The sequence below is a fragment of the Rosa chinensis genome, chromosome 2 (assembly GCF_002994745.2).
Source record: "Rosa chinensis cultivar Old Blush chromosome 2, RchiOBHm-V2, whole genome shotgun sequence".
In the NCBI taxonomy this organism is placed as follows: Eukaryota; Viridiplantae; Streptophyta; class Magnoliopsida; order Rosales; family Rosaceae; genus Rosa; species Rosa chinensis.
Genome location: NC_037089.1, coordinates 56526264 through 56550775, shown reverse-complemented (window position 1 = coordinate 56550775; position 24512 = coordinate 56526264). Strand labels below are relative to the sequence as shown.

General features: G+C 42.1%; 1 protein-coding gene across 1 annotated transcript; it reads right to left on the bottom strand.

The window, feature by feature from the left end:
• Nucleotides 1-1306: 1306 nt before the first annotated feature.
• Nucleotides 1307-3094, bottom strand: LOC121051284. The gene is made up of 4 exons (XM_040513479.1): nucleotides 2893-3094; nucleotides 2213-2480; nucleotides 1844-2168; nucleotides 1307-1720 (listed from the first exon to the last, which is right to left on the bottom strand). The coding sequence occupies exons 1-4, from the start codon at nucleotides 3092-3094 to the stop codon at nucleotides 1307-1309; spliced, it is 1209 nt and encodes a 402-aa protein (XP_040369413.1).
• Nucleotides 3095-24512: the final 21418 nt, after the last annotated feature.

Below are 24512 nucleotides of genomic sequence, written 5' to 3'. Positions count from 1 at the left end.
AAAGGCCTGAATATAGACAGATGATGCGAGCCGATGAAGACTATGGTGTACCCCCTGTCTGGGAAGAAGGTTGATCAGGTGGATCTTCGAACTCCCAAACACTAGGGTAATATTTCTTCAGGAACCGCCCATTGATGGGGTTGCGATGGACGTCGCCATCCAAGTCTCTGAGGTGAAAAGCCCCGCGCTCCATGATACGGTGGACAACAAAGGGTCCTTCCCATCGTGGAGTCCACTTACCGCGACCGGTCAATTTCTCGCCAAAAGGCAAAACAGCCTTTCAAACAAGGTCCCCCTCTTTGTAACTACGGCCACACGTCCTCTTATCATAGGCGCGGGCGATATGCTGTTTTTCCATCACTAAATTATCCAAATCCGCTAAGCGCTGCTCGCTCAAATCTTCGTGTTCTTGCCACATCGCCTGGACATAATCCTCACCGATTAAGTGATGCTGATCTTGTACGCGTAAGGAGTGAACGTTGATTTCCAAGGGTAAAACTGCATCATGGCCGAACATTAGTGCATAGGGTGTTGTAGCAGTGGGATTCCTTTTGGAGGTGCGGTAAGCCCATAGTGTCTCATACAATGTGTCGTGCCACTGGCAAGGGTTTTCAACCAGCATCTTCTTTAGCAGGGTAATAATAATCTTGTTACTGGCCTCCGCTTGACCATTGGACTAAGCATAATATGGAGTGTTGTGGATGAACTGGATGCCTAAGTCGTTGACAAGTTTCTCGACCGCACCTCCCATGAATGTTGCCCCCCGGTCTGAAACGAGCACTTCAGGGATACCAAACCTGTAGATGATGTTATGAAAAATGAATTGGCGAATGGTGGAACCGGAAGCCTCCTTCAAAGGCTCAGCTTTGACCCACTTGGTGAAGAAATCAGTGGCCACGATGATGAACTTATGTTGGAGAGAGGAGTGGGGGTGAATCATCCCAATCAGGTCCAATGCCCAACCTCGTGCAGGCCAAGGCTTAATAATAGTTTGCATGGGAATATTAGGGATATGCTGGATTGGACCATCTGCTTGAAAGTCTTGGCACCCTTTGGCGAACATAATACAGTCCTTCAAAATGCTGGGCCAGTAATAACCATGTCTCCTGATGAGCCAGCGCATCTTAGGTCCCGCTTGATGGGCCCTGCAGATTCCTGTGTGTGCTTCGCGCATTAATTGCTTTGCTTTGCGACCATAGACACATCGGAAGTCTATGCCATCTTCCCCACTTCGTCGCAGCTCGTCACCCTTCAGGAAGTAATTTAAGGCAAGAAAGCGAACTTTCCTATCTGATGTAGGGTCTGGTTATTTGAGGTAATCTATCAACGGAATGCGCCAGTCGACGTCAATAGGCTCTAAGACCACGACGACTGGATCATCAGGCCGGTCGGGTCGCGCGAGCCATGAAGGTAGAGTGCGACGCGTAACTTTCAGAATGCGCTCGCGAAGCCTATACTTCAATGTAATGCCTGTAGCCATTTGAGCGAGTTCATTGGCTTCAAAATTACGCTCGTGAGGGATGTACTCCAAATCCGTGTCATCAAATTGATCCAGAAGTTCAATAGCGTGATTCAAATATGGTACGAGCAACCGGCTTACACATCTGTATTTTTCTTGAAGCTGATTTATCACGAACTGAGAGTCGCCGCGGATCTGAACGTCCCTTACTCCCAATTCCAGTAAGACTTCTAGGCCAATAGTAAGGGCCGCATACTCTGCCTGGTTGTTCGTACACTTAAACTCCAATTGGAAAGAGTAAGAGAAACGATCGCCCGCTGGATTCTCCAGAACAATCCCTGCCCCTGCTAATGTTTCAGTTCTTGAGCCATCAAAAAATAATACCCAGGTTTGCAAGGAAACCGTGGCTTGGTACCATATGGCGTATTCTGGGATGCGCGCCAAATCCGGTCGACTTGTAGTTACGGTCGCTATCTCTAACTCCTTCACCGTGGGGATATCCAACATGGGGTGATGTGCCAAAAAGTCTGCGATGGCCTGTCCCTTTACTGCTTTCTGAGGCACATATTGCAGAGAAAATTCGGACAGGGCCAGTACCCACTTGCCAATGCGGCCTCTCAGAATAGGTCGCGACAATATGTACTTGACCAGGTCGATTTGAGCGATGATGCAGGTAGTAAAGGTAACATGTAGTGTCGCAACTTGCACGCTGAGAAGTACAATGTAAGACACAGCTTTTCCATAGGAGTATACCTTGTCTCGCAATCTGTCAGTGTTCGGCTGAGGTAGAAAATGGCGTGCTCGACGCCTCCCTCATCATCCTGGGCGAGCAGAATGCCAATAGAAGCCTCAGCCGCTGAAATATATAGCTTCAATGGAAATCCAGCTCTCGGGGGAACAAGCACTGGCGGGCTCGCTAGGTAGGCCTTGATTCTGTCGAAAGCCTCTTGATGTTTAGGCTCCCATACAAACTCGTTCTGACCCTGCAGCTTCAACAATGGAGAGAAAGGCTGGATTTTACCTGCAGAGTTAGAAATGAAACGTCTCAGAAAGTTGATTTTACCCAGCAAACGCTACAATTCCTTTTTCGTCTGCGGGGGGGGGGGGGGGGGATGCATTGATGAATGCGTTTTCCTTGTCCTCAGGGACCTCAATTCCTCTCTGATGGACAATGAATCCTAGAAAATCTCCTGCTTGAACTCCAAAAACGCATTTAGCAGGATTCATCTTGAGCTTATGTTGTCGCATGCGCTCGAATACCTTCCTGAGATCTGTGACGTGGTCTCCTCTCTTCTGGGACTTCACAACTATGTCATCGATGTATACCTCTAAAATCTTCCCCAGGATGTCATGGAAGATCAAGTTCATGGCTCTCTGATACGTTGCTATGGCATTCTTCAGTCCGAAAGGCATAACCACATATTCAAAAATGCCCGCGAACCCAGGACACCGGAATGCGGATTTATGTCTGTCTTCCTCTGCGACCGAAATCTGGTGATACCTTACGGTGCCGTCCATGAAGGACAACAATTCATGTCCTGCTACGGCGTCTACCAACATATCTGCGACTGGCATGGGGTAGACATCTTTAGGTATAGCGAGATTAAGGTCTCTATAGTCTACGCAGACCCTCATCTTGCCATTCTTCTTGCGAACAGGCACTATATTAGATAGCCACTGATTGTATTTGGCTACCTTGATAATGCCCGATTTATGCATCTTTTCGACTTCCTCCTTGACGAGGACTTGGGTTTCTGAATTCATTCGCCGCGGTTCTTGTTTCACAGGCCTTTTGTGATGAAGTGTTGGCAATTGATGGCAAACCAAGTCCGGTGACAGCCCGGGCATGTCTTCATATTTTTCCGCGAAACAGTCTTTGAACTCTAATAATAAGTCAACGAGTCTCTGTTTCTCGCTAGGCTCTAAGTAAGCTCTAAGTAGCCACTTAAATAATAGGCTCATCTGCTGTTCCAAGATTAACTTTCTTAGTAGGGTCTCTGACTTTAGGAGGTGTATCGTCCAGCGCCGCCGGGGCGAGCTGAATATCTGCCTCATCCTCTTGTTCTTGATCAGAGAATCCTTCATGGACGGCCTCTAAGGTCGCGACTCGACCGAAGACCTCTTTTTCCACTAGTACGATGATAGTCTTTCGTACAGCCAGTGGAAGGTCTCTACCCCTTCCTCTGGGAGGTCGTAATCCATTAATCTTTTAGGGGTTTGGGCACAGTGTGGATAGGCCTCTCTAAGCCTTCTTTTGCGAGCGTAAGCCCCCACTGTGCTAGTTCAGATGCCGTCACCCCTGTGGGGCGGCCTTTGTCATCGATGCCACTGACCTGCAATGGAGTGATAGGCTCTAAATAGTACCTAGCATCTACGTAATTCGCAAAAACTGGGAATGGACAAGGATCTGCTTTGATCACTTCAGCTTTATCTGTCTCCCTGTTCCACATAATTAGTTCCTGATGGAGAGTTGACAGAACACAGTAACTTCGGTGGATCCAGTCTATGCCCAGAATAGCACTGTAGGCCGCATAACAATCTGTCACAAAGAAAGCATAAACTCCCTCTGCAGGGCCAACCTTGATGCTTAAGAAAAGTAATCCCAGGGTCTTTGTTACAGTCCCCACGAAGTTTTTGAGCGTGAGGGACGTAGACTGGATTTTCTCTTTCTTGATCCCGAGCAAGTGCATGGTCCTGGTAGTGATGACATTAACGGCAGCTCCGGTATCAACCATGATCTTGCTAACTTTGGTATCGCCAACTTCTGATGTGATATATAGAGGCCTCATGTGTGGACCATAGCTGGCGTTGGCCTGGTGAAGCTCATGAAGGATTCTTTGCTGTGAGCATCCTCTGCTTCAAGAAAGACAGTCTCTTCCACAGGTGTCGTGACCCCCGATGTGATATGCAAAGGTTGTGCATTACTTTCCTCAGCTTCCACGCAGTCTTGAGTGGCGAACGGTAGTGCATACCTTGCAGGGAGCACGTAAACCATGTTGCAAGACGTGTCAGTCATATCTGTCTCCCCATGTCATCTTCCAGGTTAAGCTTGGGTTTGTCGACACGGGTGTCCATGTTGAATTGCTTAGCCAAACGGTCCACCAACGACTTTTCTGTAAGGCCTTTTACCTCACACTACTTGTGTTCCTGTACCACGGGAGCCTGCTTAGGGGAGTCTGGTTTCGGTTCCCCTGCCATGCTTACCTCTGGGGGAGCGACTGCTACGCTTTGGATCTTTTTTGGTCTCCACTGTAAGGTATCGGTAATCTTGTCCTTGCCCCCCAGTCTCTCAAACACCGAAGATTTAGCTTCCGTTTCTTCGCTAAATAACCTGCGCCTGACATGTGGTCGCCGAGTCGGCGAGCTCTCCTTTCGAGTGATCCTACAAAAAACACTGGGCTTAAATGCCCCTGTTAGTGAGCTCGCTTGTTTTTTAAGGCTACGGGGAGCCATTAACGGCTTAGCAGCTAGTGCCTCCATCTCCTTTTGATACTGCTCAGGTGATTTGACCAATTGTGAAGGCTTGATTAGGCCCTAGTCTAGAGCCTCTAGTGTGCGCTTGGCTTCCCCAAACCTGCGCTGCAGTTTCCTCTTCTTGGAAGTACTTATTTCCACTGCCTTCCCCTTTTCCCTGGTGTACCACTTTCCTTCCTTGATGGTGGTGACTGGCGCAGGCGAGATGTAGGGTTTGGTCAGAATGTCTTTGTATTTGTTCGTAGAGTTCTCCTCTTGTTTCTGAGCAACCGCGACCACTCTCAGCTTCTTGAAAAAATTGGAGTCATTTGGGGATAGTGGTGACTCCATTTTCTCTTTTTCTCTTGGGCTAGAAGGTTGATAGTTTCGCATGGGGAGGCCCACTTAACAGGCGGGAAAGAACCAAAACTAAATGTCTGCTCGACCTCTTCATGTGACACTTGAATGCCACACTCTTCTTTGCATCGTAAGCATAGGACCACTGGTGATGCTTGACCCATTGGTTTAGCTTTCTTCTTTGCAGGGGTCTCCTCCTCGGCAGACCTTCCTTCTCGCCCCTTTGTACTCAAATCCAAGGTTTGTTTCCTCTGGTTCTGCTTGGTCCAGTTCACATCGACCATATTGACCCTAGTGTCAGGAAAAAGGTTCAGGTCCACAAGCGCTGCCTCTGTTACCGGAGCTTTCACCTGCAAACTGCCTTTATTAAGCCATACCTGAATCTGGTCTTTGAGCTTCACACAGTCCGCGGTATTGTGATTCCATAAGTTGTGGAATTTACAGTACTTCTTCCCTTTCAATTGTTCTGGTCGAGGAAAAGGTCCAAAGTCGGTCTTCACCATCTTCGCGGCGATCATTTCGTCCAGAATATCATGAGCCTTATTGGAATCATATGTATATGTTGCGAATTCAGGTTTAGTGAAGGCCATCGATTTTAGCTTGACAGGTTCCTTGGAAATTTTCAGTTGCTTCAGGGCTGGATTCTTCCTCCCGGTTAGTTCATAAGCAACGATATCATTCTCTTCTTCCTCGTCGTCATCCTGAACCCCTTCTTCACTGTGATGATGGTAGTAAGGGTCATAGGTAGCCGACTGGTAGCTCAGAACCGCTACGGTGCGATGTTTGCATGGTACGTATGTCCCTTTGGATGCATTCTTCCTTGCGTCTGTTTCTCTGAGGAGATGTTCGAAGCTGCCCACCTCTATGATGAGTTCTCCCATTGAGTAGAACATGCTGCCATGTTGCTTCTTTTGCTGACAAGGTTCCAAACTTTTGACCGCCAGCTTGACTAACTCTTTCTCAGGCAGGATGACGTTTAGCTTGGCTTTCTGAATTTGGAAGCCCTGAAGATAAGCCACAGCGGACTCTGTAGGCTGCTGGGCCATCTGAGTAAGAGAAACCAAGTCCACTTCAGGCTCAATGGCTCCGAAGGTTTCCCGGAAAAGCATTTCCATCTAGGGCCAATCTGCCACTGTTCCTGGTCGAAGCTTTGAAAACTATCTAAAGGCAGCTCCCGAAAGAGAAGTGCCAAAGATCCTACATTTGAGGATATCATCATTCTGGTACTGGTCGCATTGCACCCTAAACCTGGCCAAATGGGTTGCCGCATCCTTGGTGTCTTCCCCTGAAAAGTAGAAAACATGATATTTTTATAACCCCTGGGAAAGGGGGCGATCATTATATGCGGCGGGAAAGGTCCCTCATAAACCCCATCCAATTGGGCCCTAGGATCAGCCAACCAGATTATCTCCTCTACCTCTTCACGTCTTACATATTCTGGACCTGGAGGAGGAGGTGGTGTCGCCACAGTCTGGCGAGCAGCCTACAAAGGTATTGCTTGGTTTACAGTTGTTGTCCCCTCTCCCACACGTACAACGCGGGTTGAAGCTGGTTGTTGGAGAGTCATTGCTGGCATAGGTGTCTCTTTGGCCAAGGCTGTTATCTTGATCGGGTTACCCGTCTGGTCAATCCCATAGTAGTTCTTGATATATATTTTCTGCCCCATCGCTGTCGTATTGAACGAATGTAGCAGAGTCTGACGAGGTTCCACCAACCTTCGAGGCCTGATGCTTCTATCTGGTGGTATGTCCGCATGGTGAGGTGGTCTTTTCCTTGCTGTTGCCAATAACTAGAGCTTGCTCTTTATTTTTCAGTGGTGTAGCAGCAACGGTGGCGAAAGGAGTAGCGGTATTGCTGCTAACCTTCTCTCGCTGATTCGTTGGTACGTACTTGCCCAAACCAGACGGCTGGCCAAGGGAACCAAGGATAGCATTAGGATCCCCTAAAGCTTTGTTCAACACTTCTCTTTCTTGGTTCAGTTCGGCTCTCTGCATGGCCACCTCGGTTGTGAGGTTAGCGCCATCCTTGCGAAGACCTGCCATATCTGACGCAGTCTGCTTGGTTTGGTTCGTGATGGCCTCCATGATTTCTTTCTGGCACTGATTCTGCTCGCTAGCGATACCTGCAGCATGGGCCCTTACTGCATTCTCTGATTGTGCGATCTGTTGTTTAGTAACCTCTGCATGTCCGGTAATGCCCTGGTCTAGTTCGCCTATGAGCTGATCTATTTTCGCGGTTTCCCTTGCAAAATCAGCGGCTATCTTCTTGCGATGATTTTCAATGTTCTCCATGATGATCGCGAACGTTACCTCAAAGGTCGCTCCCTCTGGAATAGGCTTCGCAACGAAAGCCTCTCTTTCTCCACTTTCCACTGTATTGGAGACAGCGGTAGTGATAACAGGCTCACTGGCCTGATTAGTAGTGACACTCTGACCCTCAGTAGTGGTTGGGTGATTCTCTTCCCGTTCAGTTGACATGTTGGGTGATTGGGAATGACGAGAAAATGTTTGAGTCACTTGTTCTTCAGAAAGACCACGATAGTCCGCGCGAGCATGCGGTCTGTTACTGGAGGTCTTATGCTTTGAGCAGTTAGCGTAAACCTTTTGGTAAGGGTTTTCGCTAGACTTCCCAATGGCTACGTTCACGAAAAGACACTATTGAGGTCCCACTGGGTGTGCCAAAATGTTTGGCTCCAAAACCAGTCGGCGTGCAAACTGTCTCTTTTGAGCTGTGCGCAGGCGTGCCAGCACCGTGGGGTGCAGTCGTCGGGGGAGTCCCTTGACCTGACTTCTTCTTCAAGCCTTGTGGACAAGGAGAGCACCAACCTCGTCACAAGGTTCTTCTCTAGCCTTTCGAGAAAGGACTTTCTGCCTTACGGATAAGGACTTTCTGACTTCGCGTCACTGAATCGATACTCAACATTGTAGGCTAAGCAGAGCAATCACTGGGAAGTTTGGAGAAAGCACGGGTTTTGCTAAAGCATTACTTTAGCTTCGCTGGGTCGCGAGGGCGTTACCCTTGCTTCGCTGGTAGTATCGATGGCAGTAGCACTGACAGTCGACTCTTGGAGAGACTAGGACTGGAAGCACGGTCGCCGAGTTTCAACAAGGTTGAAGGTTTGTTCCGGGGAGGCTTTGTAATCGCTGGGATTGATTGATTCGAGAGAGGTCCTTCGTTTATCCTTTACACCTAGTATTTATACACCTAGGGTTTCGACTGTTCCTTGCTATAGAAGGATTATTGATTGAAATTTCCTATTCAATCTCTGCTATTTGATTCCAATAAGGCTTCGTTTTCCTTATGGATCACGGAATGGGCGAAGCTATGCCCCAAACCCAAGTAGGCTTATTTTTGGGCCGCAGGTATCGGCCCGCTGGGCTAAATCCACTAAAAGATCTTGCCTAAAAATACTTTTGGGCTCAAACAGATGTTGCTAACTCAAAAGCCCCACTTCATACTTTGAACCCAGAGTTTGATCGTGTATTTTCATTCGACAGTAATGTGACTAGCTAATTGCATTGGTTCACTTGATATTTCCAGTAGTCTCTCATTGGTATACCACCATAGACGACCTATAGTTGATATTTCTTTCACTTGTTTGAGGGAAGGAGGAAGTACAAGGAAGGCTGACTAGCTACAGTGGAAGATAGGTTGACTTGAAGTATCCAATATCTAGGAATGGTTTGCACTGCCATTTCCGATCCTTCGAAGCAGTGAGGCAGTTCGTTATACTAATTCAAAGAGAGTTGTGGTTAAAGGTTAACTCTTTCGAAGATATCAGGTTGTGTTGCCGGAGCTCTTGGTTTGGCAAGTTCTGTTGGTGCAATGTGCATAGATCGAGCTCAGGAGCATGATAGTTTTTTGAAGATGACAGACTTGATTGTATGTAACATGGGTTCCATATATGAATACGCTTCATGGCATCATCATGTATGGTCTATTGAAGCTTTCTTCATGGCTAACGTATCTATAGTTCAATACTATACTGGGGTACGTCTCTTGCTACTAGTTTTGCAGTCGTAACTCCTTTATCAGGCAGTTTTTCTTCTGGATCTCTATTTCTTTGTGCAAGTGGTACTTCTTTTTTTCTTTATTTTGGGATGATGAGAGATATGAATGCTTTTGTTAAAACCGACTCCAATCTTTTGACCGTGCTACAACATTTAATCATATTGATCTTTATTGACATAAACACTTATGGTAACTTGGCCGAGTTATCATGGTAAAGTGACGGTAAAAAGAATTCCAGATATTGTCATTTGAAGGCTTTATTCTGATTTTGCACATGGGATGTCCAATTTTCTTGTATCGCATAGTGTAATTGTTTTTACTATTTTACATGAGATTAGCTTACCAAGTTTATACGTATGGTATAAGTACAAAACTAAGTGATAGATATACTCTTTGAGGCGGACATCTTTATTCCCCATCTTTCCTGCTTTGGTTTGAGATTTGTACACACAAAAACGGTTATGTTCTTTGTTATTGTTTTTTTTGCCATGGCCGGTCTCTCTAGTGTATTAAACTATGGCTTCAGAAAGGTAATGTGGCTCATGTTGCCAGAGTAATAACTGTGGTAAGGTGTCACTTCTAGGTTGCCAACCTTGGATTCGGGAGCAATAGGGATGGCAATGGGGAGGGTAGGGTAAGAGGATTAAATTACCATCCTCATATCCGACTTCATTTCCCATTCCCTTGCCTGCCTCAATCCCCATTAACAATATTATTAATTTATTATATAAAAATTCATACAAATAATTGTTGATTGTAAAGTATGAAGTTAAAATCAAACATCAACATAAGATAAGTTCTTTATTTCAATCAAACAAAAACATACAAGTCTCGCTTAAAAAATAATAATAAAAGTCTGCATTCGACAAAAAAATTCCACAATCAACTGCTTAGTATAACTTAACAACTCTAACAAGGTGAATTAAATAATATCAAAAATATATTGACAGAATTTAAATACTGACAAAAAGATGAAGTTTACATAGATATTTATTTATAAATAATATAAAAAATATAATATATATATATATATATATATATATATAAGATAATTCTTATTGGGTGGCTATGGGGATGAGGATCAAAATACCATCCCCACCCCGTACCCGATATCAGAATTCGAAACTCCATTCCCGTTACCCGATTTCCCCCAAATTTCTCCCCATTATGGTCGAATACCCGATGGGGATTATTGTCATCCCTAGGGAGCAATCAGAATAGGGCTGTCAATAGGTCGTGTCGGGTTGGGCTTGTGTCGGGTCAAGGTATTTGTCGTGTCACAAGAAACAAACCCAAACCCAACCCATTTAATAATCGTGTCGAAAATTTAAACCCAAACTCAACCTATTTACTAAATGGGTTACCCGTTTCCAACCCGCTTAACCCATTTAATAAATAGGTCGTGTCATGTTGGATCAAATGACTCATTTAAGGATACATTGCGACCCATAAACTAAAAAAAAAAAACATAAATTCATTAAATTCACTAAAAAAATCCACAAGACGAAGAATATAAATAATTATATATAATTCATAAATAATTAAATCAAATAATGATGAAGTAAAATATTTCAAATTGTCCAATCGTAGGATCAAATACTCCCAACGTCCAAAATTTCAAGAAGTATAGTATAATCGGGTTATATGGGTTCACTTCATGTTGGCGGATTGACCCGTGGCCAACCCGTTTATTAAATAGGTCATGGCGGGTTGACCCGCAGCCGACCCGCTTTTTAATCGTGCGGGTTCAACCCACTTTATTTCATGCGGGTTTCGAGTCGTGTTGGAATTGACAGCCCTAAATCAGAAGTGGCATGAGATATGAAGCACAGGTTGCAGAGATGTTTTCAACACAATCATCCTTCCAAAATAGAATTCTTAAGGAGTGTCTGAAGTTCTCATTAGCTCATGCAAATAAATCTGACCAACTTCTAAGTTTCCTCGAAGAGTTACCTGACTTGTCCAGATTCAGTACACTAAAGTTGAATCTGCAATCTTCTGTTCTCAATCATCTTGCGGACCTCAGTAAGTATTCTCAGTTCCAGGCTTGAGAAACGATTTGATACTCCGTGCAACTACTTCTCTTCAGCTAATTCACATCAATCAGATGATGAAACAACTTTGTTATGGATTTCATGCTGGAAGGGTCTCTACAAGTGTTTAGGCGAGGCTTCTCTTGATTCTCTTGAGTACATATCCCAAATAGAAAAATGCATGAGGTTGTATTCTCCTTTTTGTCTGCAAGTTGCTGCCGTGGTAGAAGTAGGTCAGTTGAATTCTTTAGAGTGGTCTGAGGCAGTTACATGCTCAGGGAAAGCTTGGAAACGTTGATTGTTTGATTTCCTACAGGTCTGAGACTCTGAGGCATACACTATTATGTATGATATTTTTTTCCATGCTATGCTGTCAATTTCTTCAGATATATTTTAATAGCTTGTTGTTGATGAATCTGCTGGTAATGAGAATCAGTTGCATCCCTTGAAATTCTATAATTTTCGTGAAGTTATACAGATTAAGTAGAAGTTGAAACTTAATACACCTGCATTTATGTCGAAAGCGGATAAGAACAAAATATGCAAGCTGAATGATCTGCAGTCACATATGTGGTCAGTGATTTAATTGCATTGTCCTTGCATATTCACAGGAGGGCCTGCAAGAAAGAGATTTACAGCTCCTAGAAGTTCTGAAAAAGATTCAAGACAAATCTAAGCTAGTTAGAATTGGTTCCATGTCTTTGACTGAGCTGGGAAGACTAAAAGCTTTGATATTGCACACTGGATCAGATGGTTAGTATTTTTCACAATATAAAATTTATTTCTGAATGACCTTGGCTTTCTTAGAATGGCAATCTACATTGAAAAAATGAATAAACTGTGAAGTCTGAAAGGTCTGCTCTCTATCATAGTGCCAAGCTAGAAGAATAGGAGTTGCTCTTTAGTGCTTGCTGATACATGAAAGCATCTTTAATATTAATCCTTTAAAAAAAGGTTAAAAATTAATATCAGGCTGCTCACAATTGTTGAATTGCAATTCAGACACTAGGATCTTAGGATCATTAAATTATAATTGTATAAAAGCTATCACGAATCAAGATTGGTGTAGGAAATCTAGATTCATCATGGGTTCACATTTTTTGAATCAAAAAATGACTTTTATATAGATGAGCCCCTAATTGGGCATATTACAATAAAAAAGCAAGGATATCCCACCAAGTGTAAAGCCTGTAGGATATAAATGGGTCTTTGTCAGAAAGCGTAATGAGAAGAATAAAGTCCTGAGGTACAAGGCTCGCCTTGTGGTGCAAGGTTTCTCACAACACCCTGGAATTGACTACGAGAAGATATACTCTTCCGTAATGGATGTTATAATGTTTCGCTACTTAGTTAGTCTGGTAGTTTCTGAAGGACTGGAAATACAGCTCATGGATATGGTTACTGCATATCTCTATGGGTATCTTGATTCAGAGATATTTATGAAAGTGCATGATGACCTTATATTACCCAAGTCAAGTGACTCTAACCATGGAGTGCGTTTACAATTAGGTTGAAACGCTCACTTTACGGATTGAAACAATCTGGGCGGATGTGGTATGCCTGTCTAAGTGACTAGTTAATTGGGAAGGGATATAAGAACGATAAATTATGCCCTGCATATTCATAAAGAAAACAAGTTCCAGATTTGCAATTGTAACTGTATATGTCAATGATATAAAAATAATAGGTATTCTTGATTAAATAAGAGAAACCACAAGCTATTTGAAATTCAAATTTGAGATGAAGGATCTTGGGAATACTCGATTATGTCTAGGCCTTGAACTAGAACACCAAATTTGTGGAATACTAATCCACCAGTCTGTATATGTCCAAAAGATGCTCTGGCGATTTAACATGGACAAAGCGCATCATGCTAGCACTCCCATGATCGGTCGAAGTTTGGATGCAAAAAAAGATCCATTTCGTCTAAAGGAAGATGACGAAGAGGTGTTTGGAGCTAAAGTTCCCTATTTAAGTGCAATAGGTGCATTATTGTACTCAGCCCAATGCACTTGACCAGACATTGCATTCTCAATGAGCATGTTAGCTAGATTTAGCTCACGCCAATGCAGCGTCACTCGAATGGTATCAAGAATATTTTTCGATACCTAAAAAGAACCATTGACTTGAGACTGTTCTTTCCCTATAGAGAGACAAGAGGGACAGCAGATGGAATTGCAATCCTTAAAGGAAATGTTGATGGAAAAAACGCCACCCACTACACCGAGACCCTAAATAATGTTTTGGTTGGTTTTGCTGAGGCTAGGTACCCCTCTGATCCACATAAAGGTCGTTCCCAAATTGGTTATGTATTTACCATTGGCAACAAGGCGATACCTTGGAGATCAACCAAGCAAATCCTTGTGGCTACCTCCTCGAACCACTCTGAGATCATTGCTCTACATGAGGCGGTTCATGAGTGTATATGGTTAAGGGCTATCATTACACATATTCGAGGGACTAGTGGTTTGAATTCTACCACTGAAAAGCCTACTTGCATTTATGAAGTAGCTTGCATCGAACAGATGAAGCTAGGACATATTAAGGGTGATATATAATACAAAACACATTGCCAAAGTTTTTCTACAATCAGCAACAACAGACTCTCCTCAAGATTCAAGTGAATCAAGTAAGGTATGAATAGAATGTGGCAGATTTGTTTACCAAATCATTGCGTTAGGCCATATTTGAGAAACATGTGAAAAACATAGGAATTCGAAGACTTTCCAAGCTCCCTTGACTGATGTAAGGATCAGGGAGAGGTGTAGACTTCAGGGGGGGGTCTAACACACACATGTAATCATCAAATGTAATAGGTGCGTAGTGCTCTTTTTCTTCAACGAATTGAAGGTGTATTTTTCCCACAGGGTTTTTATTGTTGCTTGGCAACTATTCATGCACCATTTCATATTTGACTTGGCACAAGGAGGAGTGTTAAATGAAAAACATGTTATGTGCCTTCATCAAAGTAACTGACGAAGAGGAAATTAGGAAATTAGCGGTTACAACTCAATCATCCATTATTGTAATTGCTATTACCATTGTAATCCTCACCCTATATAAAGGGACTATCTAATAAAATGAGTAGACTAATTTTCTCTATTTTACTTTTACAGATAGGAGGTGTAAAAAACATAGGAGGTCAAGTGAGTAATTTTGGAGGTTCCAATAGAAAAACTATTTATGTTTATCTTTTATATTTGTGGTATACTTGGCCTTTATTATTCCTTGATATCCTTCTGTTTTTCTTTATATTATTCTTACCAATTTAGACTATATCGGTTTCCACAATGGAAAATTATACAATATGTTAACGTATGACATGCATACAATTGCCTTGAAAGTGGCAAAATGAGTCATCAAACTAGTAATATTAGTTCTCAAAGTAGTAACATGAGTCCTTAAAGTGATAAATTTTCTTAATTACCACATGAGTCCTCAAAATAGTAATATTAGTTCTTAAAGTGGTAACATGAGTTCTTAAAGTGGTAAATTTTCTTAGTTTACCATATGAGTCCTGAAAATAGTAATATTAGTCCTCAAAGTGATAACATGAGTCTTTAGAGGGGTAAAAATAGTTGATGTATGAGAAATGTTAGCATACCATAACTTTACCTTTCCACAATATCCAGTGCCTTTTTTCTGCCTTCATTTGCCTTTTATTTTTCTCATGACATGTTGCATTATATTGGTATAATTATATTTGTATAATCATCTTCATAGCTTAGACTCCTATGCCCTGGGGCCTCAAGCAGGGAAGTTTAATCTTTTTTCATTTTCTGGCTTAAGACATTAGAAAATTGCAGCCATCATATAGGAATACGTTGCTATACCCGATTACTTGATGAACAATTAATATAACAGAATAAACATTATGGGGTTAGTGTCAAATCAATGATCCCATTTGACTTATTAAACATGGATCGATTTTCAACACAGTTCAAACTACCCAGGAGTACTTCATTATGTAGGATAAGCATTCTCTTGAGTGTCTTCATGCAATGGTGCAGAGGACTGAGGAAGAAGAGATATAGAAGTTTCTTCAGTGGAGTGATTGGGATTCTTACTGTCTTGTTCTCTTTAAACCTGGCCTTCGGACACACCAGATTTCAAGCAAGAGTACAAGAAATAGACTCGGTCCTCATTGTTGTTTTTGTCTCTCCAGCCTTTTTGCGAGTGTTGCAGAGTTCATTTTTGGGGAAATGATAATTTATCTAATTTTAGCTTAAAAATTGTCCATTTACCCAAACACTCTAAGAGATTGCCCACTTACCCAAACACTCTAAGAGATTGCCCATTTACCCAAACACTCTAAGAGATTATTTCTCTAATACCCAATTAAGTATTTTTTTTATTCTTTTATTTATTTTTGGGACAATTTTGCACTCTCCTTCTTTGTCACTTAGTGAGAGAAGTCATAGGAGGCCTTGCAGGACTCCGGTGATCAGTAGCCAGCCGGGGACTCCGATGACGGATTCCGGCGACCGGAATCCGGTGATAGGTGACCGGATTCTGGCAACCGGTCACCGAAATCCAGAATCTGACAACCCGACTGGTGACCGGATTATGGCGTCTGTTTTTATTGCCCCCTAATAATGCCCAGTAATCATATTATTGCCCCCAATAAACATATTATTGCCCCCAGTAACAAGTTTATTAGGGATCAATAATTAATAAAAAATGAAGATGTTGTTAAAGGAAAAACACATTATGTGCCTTTGTCAAAGTGATTAACGGAGAGGGAATCAAGGAATCAGTGATTACCATCAATCAGCGTAATTACAGATCCATCAGCATTTAGTATCATTAATGTAATCGATATTTCCTTTGTAATTCTATCCCTATATAAAGGGACTATGAAATCAAATGAGTAGACCATTCCAATCCATTTTTACTTTTACACGTTATCAGCATGCTCAAAGCCAATAGTCAAGAAAAAATTTTTCTAGTTTCTTTCCGTTGAAAAAAAAAAACCCCAAAACCCTAAGAGAATTTTTTTTTTAGCAGCCACAGTAAAAAAAAAAAACTAATAAAAAATTTCTGTCCAAAATTGGCCCCGTCCAGACCGGCCTCACCTCCATTCCCATCTCGATCCCAGCCAAGAGCAATTTTGCTCCATGCACCCAGCCCAGAGCAATTTAATCTCCGCACCCACCTTCCTCTAACGAACACACCGCGTCAAATCTCGTCAAGGCCTGCAGACCATATGTTCTTGCTTGAGTTAATCTATGGGTCATCTTCATCATCGATTAACCATCTTCCTCTACCAGCTTCCAGCCTACATCAATCCCAGATCGGCTTTAGCTCATCAGACCTCGTGGCCTCCAGCCACCGCAGCGCCTCCGATCCAGCCACTTCGCTGCAGCGCATCCGATCCAGCCATCTGCCTTAGCCTCCAGACTTGCTCGCGGCCTACCACCAGCAGCACTTGGCTCCGGCCCAGAAGAAGAACAGAGCAGAAAACCAGAAGACGTGAAGAAGAAAACGCGAAGAAGGGAGAGAGAAAGAGAAAAAAAAAAAAAGAGACTTGACCCGGGCCAAAGTAAAGACCTAGCCCAAAAATAAAAACAGGCCTCTGCGGCCCAAAAAAAAAAAACAAAAGAAAAAAGAAACAGGCCTTGCGGCCCAGAGAAAAAAAAAGCAAAAGAAAAATCAAGAAAGAGGCATTGTGGCCCAGAGAAAAAAAAAGAGGAAAAGAAAAACAAAAAAAATTGAAACAGGCCCCCCCACGCCCAGAAAAAAAAACAAAAATAAAAGAAAAGACCTGGCCCACTGCTGAAAAAAAAAAAAAAAAAAAAAGAGGAAGCAGCTCAGTTCTCAACGCCTGCATCAACACGCGCGTGCGCTAGAATTGTTTTATTTTTACGAAACCAAGTATGTTCTCTTTAATTTATTTAATTTCATACTATGGTAAATTCTCATTATTTATTTTCTTGAGCATGCTATATATTTTATTGTTTATATTTTGGTTATATATTATTTATGAAATTTTGAGCATGTTTTGTGATTTTTATTTACGTTTATATAATTATTCCCAAGCATGCCTTTATATTACTATTATTTATATTTTATTTTACGCATGATATATTATTGCTATGATTATGTGTAACATATATTTTGGAATACATTTGTGAAATTTGAGCATGCCATGTAATTTATTTTAATATATGCTATGTTTTTATTATTTATTACGTGCTATGATTATTACTTGTTTAGAATGTTATACAAAAAGAATTGCCTTTTGCCATGATAATGAAAGTTCATGCGCATTATAAATACACACTTACTGTGATAAAATATTTTCACATAGCATCGAAAAAATGTGACCATTACGAATCTTGGTCTTGACATATAATTCATATTTTTGGAAAATAATTCACGTGGATGTCTTTATGACTGCGTAATTTATATCTTCTCTCTTGTTGATGTAGATGGTTGATCCAACTCGACTTGAATTTGACATTTTGGACTCAGAAGGACTTGAGTACCACCGTTGGGTTTCCGATGTAGAAACCGCCTTCGTGGCAAAAGAATACACTGCCACCATCAAAGCTACCACTGACCCCAAAGATGATGGACTATCTGATAAGGTAAAAGCAAACGTCTTCGTGTTTCTGAGGCGACATATTGATCCTAGCCTACGCTGGGAATACCTTCAGTTGAAGACACCCAAAGAACTGTGGGATGCCCTTAAGGGACGTTTTGGGAACATTCATAACACCTTGCTCCCAGAACTGACCGTTCAGTGGAATGAAATTCGCTTGCTTGACTACAAAAAGGTCAATGACTTCAACCAGGACATGTTTCGCCTAATGGCACGTCTAAATTTTTGTGGAAATGAACTCACAGAAGATGATATAATCCAGAAGACTCTTTCCACTTTTCCTACTTCAGCAATTATACTAGCGAACCAGTATAGTCTGGAGTATGATAACAAAAGAATCACAACTTTCAATAAGCTGATCAACCTACTGCAAGTGGCTGAGAGGCCCGTTGGGACAAAGAAAATTCTTGAAGCTAATTATGGCAAAGTCAAAGGTGGAAAGAACCCCAATGCAAAGGGGGTTGGACGTGTTGATCCCTACCCACGTGGCAAGGGACGTGGGGGTCGTGGTATGGGCCGTGGAGGCCCTCCCAATGTATGGCGCAGAGATGGTGGTGCTGGCCCTAGTGGTCATGGAAATAAGGTGCAAAGGGCACCTAAGAACCCTTCAGTCAAACAGGATAGAGTTGGCAATGAATCATGCTATAGGTGTGGAGTCATGGGGCATTGGTACAAGAACTGTCAAGCAAGCAACAGAATAGCAGCCAATTACAAGAGGTATAAGGAGTCTAAAGAACAAGAGGCTCACTATATGGAAGGAGGCAATGACTCATATGTCAACCTCACAATTGCATACTTCAATGGCAACAAGGAACTTGCTCAGTCAATGGATGCTTCAAATTTTGACTGATCTGCTTTATTTATTTATTTTCCAAAAACAGTTGTGAAGGCATAATGCCTCATTTTAAATTAGACTATTACGTAGTCTTCAAGTTTATTTCAATAATCGTTTGATGAATTAGATTTCTGAACAAGACCTTGATTTGATTATCGTTGGTTTATTAATAAATTTCAGATTTTATTCTGAAGTATTGAGTTTATTCGATTTTTATGTACTACACATATTCACATGGTTCGAAAAAGCACTATAAAGATATAAAGCAATACATCTAGAGAAAAATTATTAGAATGAAAAAAATTATCATTCTACTAAAATAGACATGCTCTAAAGAAAATGAGTTATATTTTCAAAATTAATAATACCTCCCATTTATTTGTAGGAATGAATCGAGGAGAACTTGAGTGTTTAGTTGATAGTGGGACTACCCACACCATATTAAGGAATAGACAATTATTTATTGAATTAATAGCCTATAATTCCTCTGTGACTACGATTATTGAATCATCACAAGTAATAAAAGGGCGAGGAACTGCCAAATTTTTGCTGCCTAATGGCATAACATTTAAAGTCACAGACACTCTATATGCACCAAGAGCTAATCGAACCTTGTTAAGTTTCAAAGATATTCGTGCCAACGGTTATCATGTAGAAACACACTGTGAGAATGGAACTGAATACCTTTATATTACCTCTAATGAATGTGGAAGGAAACACATTTTAGAGAAACTTATGAGTCAATCTAGTGGACTGTACCTCACTAAAATTCGGATCATTGAATCATATGTTGTCACCAATAATGAAATATGGGACACTGACTCATACAGGCTTTGGTATGACCACCTAGGGCACCCTGATCGTGACATGATGATCCGTATTTTGAAGAACTCACACGGACATCCTTTCTTTCGAGTGAAAAATAAAATGGGAGAAAAATCTGCCACACTGAAAGGTGTCGGTCCTCGTATTGCTCAAATGCAGCCATTACCTTCTGAAGTACCAGAAGCACTACCTCCCTCCCATTATGCCTCATTGACTATTTCAAAGGCACATCACTCGTTTTGCAAAGCCTACTCTTTAGCAAAAACAGGATCGAGACCTTCTTATGCTAAAGATATAAAATAAAACATTCCATTCTTACAAAGGATACAAGGAGATATATGTGGACCTATCCATCCAGAATGCGGACCATTCAAGTACTTTATGGTTCTGGTGGATGCTTTGACAATCTGGTCACATGTCGCTTTATTGTCCACAAGAAATGCTGCATTTGCAAAAAAATACTAGCACAGATTATACGTTTAAGGGCTCACCACCCTGATCACCCTATCAAGTCTATAAGGCTTGATAACGCTGGAGAGTTTACATCAAAAGCATTTGATGATTATTGCATGTTTATCGGGATCAATGTAGATCATCATGTTCCCTATGTGCATACACAAAATGGTCTCACAGAAGCCACCATCAAAAGGCTACAGATGGTGGCTAGGGCATTGGTTATGCGCACCAACCTGCCTATATCTGCCTGGGGTTATGTTATATTGAACGCAACTTTACTTATTCGTTTCAGACCCACAGCTAGCCAACCATTTTCTGTGTACCAGTTGGTAACTGGATATGAGCCAAACATTTCACACTTACGTATATTTGGTTGCGCAGTATATGTGCTTGTTGCACCCCCACAGCGCACTAAAATGGGTCCTCAGAGACGATTAAGTATTTATATTGGATACGAATCTCCAACGATTATCCGTTATTTGGAACCCTTGACAGGCGATCTCTTTACTGCTAGATTTGCGGATTGTCACTTTGATGAGACAGTCTTCCCTTCGTTAGGGGGAGATAGGAAAAAGGATTTTCCAAGGGAACGACAAGAATTGTCGTGGTTTGTTCCCACTCTGTCTTATTTTGATCCCCGCACTCCGCTCTTCACAAAGTGAAAGTGAAGTGAAAAGAATAATCGATCTTTAGAACGTAGCATATTAGATGCTTGATGCTTTTACTGATATCGCAAAAGTGACGAGATCACATATACCAGCTGCAAATGTGCTTGCAAGGTTAGAAGTCCCCAACAAGGGGCACGGTGCAGCAGATAGAGGCACTGCAACCACATTTAGTGGAGGTGTGTTTGAGGCCGTGGCTCCCCAAGGAAGAGAGGGAGGTCACTTGGTTTGATTGACACTCACCCAAGGAAGAAGAGGGTGAGTAAGGCACAAACCAATCATCAATGTATAGAATCTCTCACATGAGATTGTCTCTAATTATAGTTATGTCCATGAATCAATACTGGAGGACGCTCCAATGTTAAAAATGATTCCAGAGAACAAAGAAATCTCAGAGGATTATGAGAGTGCGTATGAGTTGATAGAAAGATCTTCCATACACATTGATGATATATATAATGTTGCTCAAGGAATCATAGAGCACGATGATATCGAACCACGCTCTGTTGCAAAATGTCAACAAAGAGCAGATTGGCCTAAATGGAATGAAACAATCCAGGCAGAATTAGATTCTCTGACAAAGAGACAGGTATTTGGTCCAGAAGTGCTAACCCCACCAAGTGTAAATCCTGTAGGACATAAATGGGTCTTTGTTAGAAAGTGTAATGAGAAGAATGAAGTCCTGAGGTACAAGGCTCGCCTTGTGGCACAAGGTTTCTCCCAACGACCTGGAATTGACTACGAGGAGACATACTCTCCTGTAATGGATGTTATAACGTTCCGCTCCTTTGTTAGTCTAGTAGTTTCCGAAGGACTGGAAATGCAGCTCATGGATGTGGTGACTGCATATCTCTATGGGGATCTAGATTCAGAGATATATATGAAAGTGCCTGATGGCCTTACAATACCCAAGTCAAGTGACTCTAAACTATGGAGTGCGTTTGCAATTAAGTTGAAACGCTCACTTTACGGATTGAAACAATCCGGGCGGATGTGGTATACCCGTCTAAGTGACTACTTGATTGGGAAAGGATATAAGAACGATGAATTATGCCCCTGCGTATTCATAAAGAAAACAAGTTCCGGATTTGCAATTGTAGCAGTATATGTCGATGATATGAACATAATAGGTACTCTTGATGAAATAAAAGAAACCACGAGCTACTTGAAATCCGAATTTGAGATTAAGGATCTTGGGAAAACTCGATTCTGTCTAGGCCTTGAACTAGAACACCGAGTTTGTGGAATACTAATCCACCTGTCTGCGTATGTCCAAAAGATGCTCAAGCGATTTAACATGGACAAAGCGCATCCTGCTAGCACTCCCATGATCGGTCGAAGTTTGGATGCAAGGAAAAATCCATTTCGTCCAAAGGAAGATGACGAAGAGGTGTTGGGAGCTGAAATTTCCTATCTAAGTGCAATAGGCTCGTTATTGTACTTATCCCAATGTACTCGACCAGACATTGCATTCTCAGTGAACTTGTTAGCTAGATTTAGCTCAGCGCCAACGCAGCGTCACTGGAATGGTATCAAGAACATTTTTCGATACCTAAAAGGAACCATTGACTTGGGACTGTTCTTTCCCTACAGAGAGACAAGAGGGACCGCAGATGGAACTGCAATCCCTAAAGGAAATGTTGATGGCGAAAGCGCTACTCACTACACAGAAAAGCCAAATAATGTTTTGGTTGGTTTTACTGATGCTGGGTACCTCTTTGACCCACATAAAGGTCGTTCCCAAAATGGTTATGTATTTACCATTAGGAACACGGCGATATCTTGGAGATCAACCAAGCAAACCCTTGTGGCTACCTCCTCGAACCACTCATAGATCATCCCCCTACATGAGGCGGTCCGTGAGTGTGTATGGTTAAGAGCTATCATCACACATATTTGAGGGACTAGTGGTTTGAGTTCTACCACTGAAGAGCCTACTTGCATTTATGAAGATAATGCAGCTTGCATTGAACAGATGAAGCTAGGATATATCAAGGGTGATAATACAAAACACATATCGCCAAAGTTTTTATACAATCAGCAACAATAGGCCCTCCTCAAGATTCAAGTGAATCAAGTAAGGTCTGAGGAGAATGTGGCAGATTTGTTCACCACATCATTGCCTAAGGCCATATTTGAGAAACATGTGAAAAACATAGGAATGCGAAGACTTTCCAAGCTCCCCTGATTAATGTAAGTATCAGGGGGAGGTGTAGACGTCAGGGGGAATCTAACACACACATGTCATACTCAAATGTGAAAGGTGCGTTGTGCTCTTTTCCTTCGACCATAGTGTATTTTTGTCCCACAGGGTTTTTATTGTTACTTGGCAAGGTTTTTAGTGGGGCAACAATTCATGCACCATTTCAGTTTTGACTTGGCACAAGGGGGAGTGTTAAAGGAAAAACACATTATGTGCCTTCGTCAAAGTGATTAACGGAGAGGGAATCAAGGAATCAATGATTACCATCAGTCAGCGTAATTACAGATCCATCAGCATTTAGTATCATTAATGTTATCGATATTTCCGTTGTAATTCTATCCCTATATAAAAGGACTATGAAATGAAATGAGTAGACCATTCCAATCCATTTTTATTTTTACAGATGTTTATAATTTTGAAAGTTTTAGTAGGGTTATCCAAATAAATAATCTTATTATTGCCCCCTAATAATCTTATTATTGACCCAATAAACATTTTATTGCCTCCCAATAATCTTTTTACTGCCCCCCAATAATCTTATTATTACCTTCCAATAATCGTTTTATTGTCCACTAATGATCTTATTATTGCCCAACCAAATCATAATAAACAAAACAATCACTGCTAGCAACATCCCATATTGAAATCGGCCAATTTTTTGGAGAAACAAACCACCGCAATAACCATTGAAGGCCTCCTACGCATTTTACCAGAAAGAGGGGAAAAACAAAAAAAAAAGAAAAAAAAAAAAGAAGAAGAAGAAGAAGAGAAGCCTGAATGACGGTGTCAGAGCCCTGACCCGGAGCAAAGCCCGGACTCGAACTGTAGTTGCCGAGTGGAGCTTCGAATGACTACCTTGGCGTGGCGGCGGAGCATCAGAGGTTTTCTTCTCGTGGCAGCGGTGCTCGCAATCGGAGATGCAGTCGAGGTCAAGCATCTCGCCGCAGAGCTTGTCAGGTATGGCGTCAATGAGGACGAGCTTCGGAGGTCTTAGGTTAGGATGGTCTGGGCGATGGCCATGTGGACGTTGCCGAACTCTTCTTCTTCTTCTTCTTCTCCGGTGACCAGTGGTCAAGCATCTTGCCACGGAGCTTGTCGGGTATGGCGTCGACGAGGACGAGCTTCGGAGGTCTTGGGTTAGGATGGTCTAGGCGATGGCCATGCCGACGTTGCCAGCGCCGATGATGGAGATCATGGTCTGGCCGTTGGAGGAGGAGGGAGGGGCGGCGCCGTGGATGGGCTTGAAGAAGGCCTGGGTTAGGTCGAGGCCTTCGAGGCTGGGGGAAGAAGCTGAAGTGTTTTTGCCAAGAGAGTTTGAGACGAGTTAAGAGAAAGAGAAGGAGAAATCTGTGAGGGGAAGGAGAGAGAGAATAGATTGAAGAAGGGAGGGGGGAGAGAGAGAGATGAGTGTAATTTATTAATTAAAATGAGGGCAATACTGTTAATAGATGTCAGATTGAGTAACTGGAGTTAAAAAACTCTTAGTGGAGTAAGTGGGCAAAAATCTTAAACTGAAATTGGATAAGTGGTCACGACCCCTTTGTTTTTTTTTTTTTTCGAGAAAAAGAAATTACATTAACTACACAATTGAGATGTTTACATTAGCTATAA

Bases quoted from the DNA above. Each gene is read 5' to 3' on its own strand.
- LOC121051284 (XM_040513479.1), bottom strand. From the start codon at position 3,094: ATGAGGGTCTGCGTAGACTATAGAGACCTTAATCTCGCTATACCTAAA. The intron at 2,481-2,892 runs GCATTTTTGAAT...CTAACTCTGCAG, and splicing joins CCGGTGTCCTGGGTTCGCGG to GTAAAATCCAGCCTTTCTCT. The intron at 1,721-1,843 runs GTATTATTTTTT...ACGAACAACCAG, and splicing joins CGGTTTCCTTGCAAACCTGG to GCAGAGTATGCGGCCCTTAC.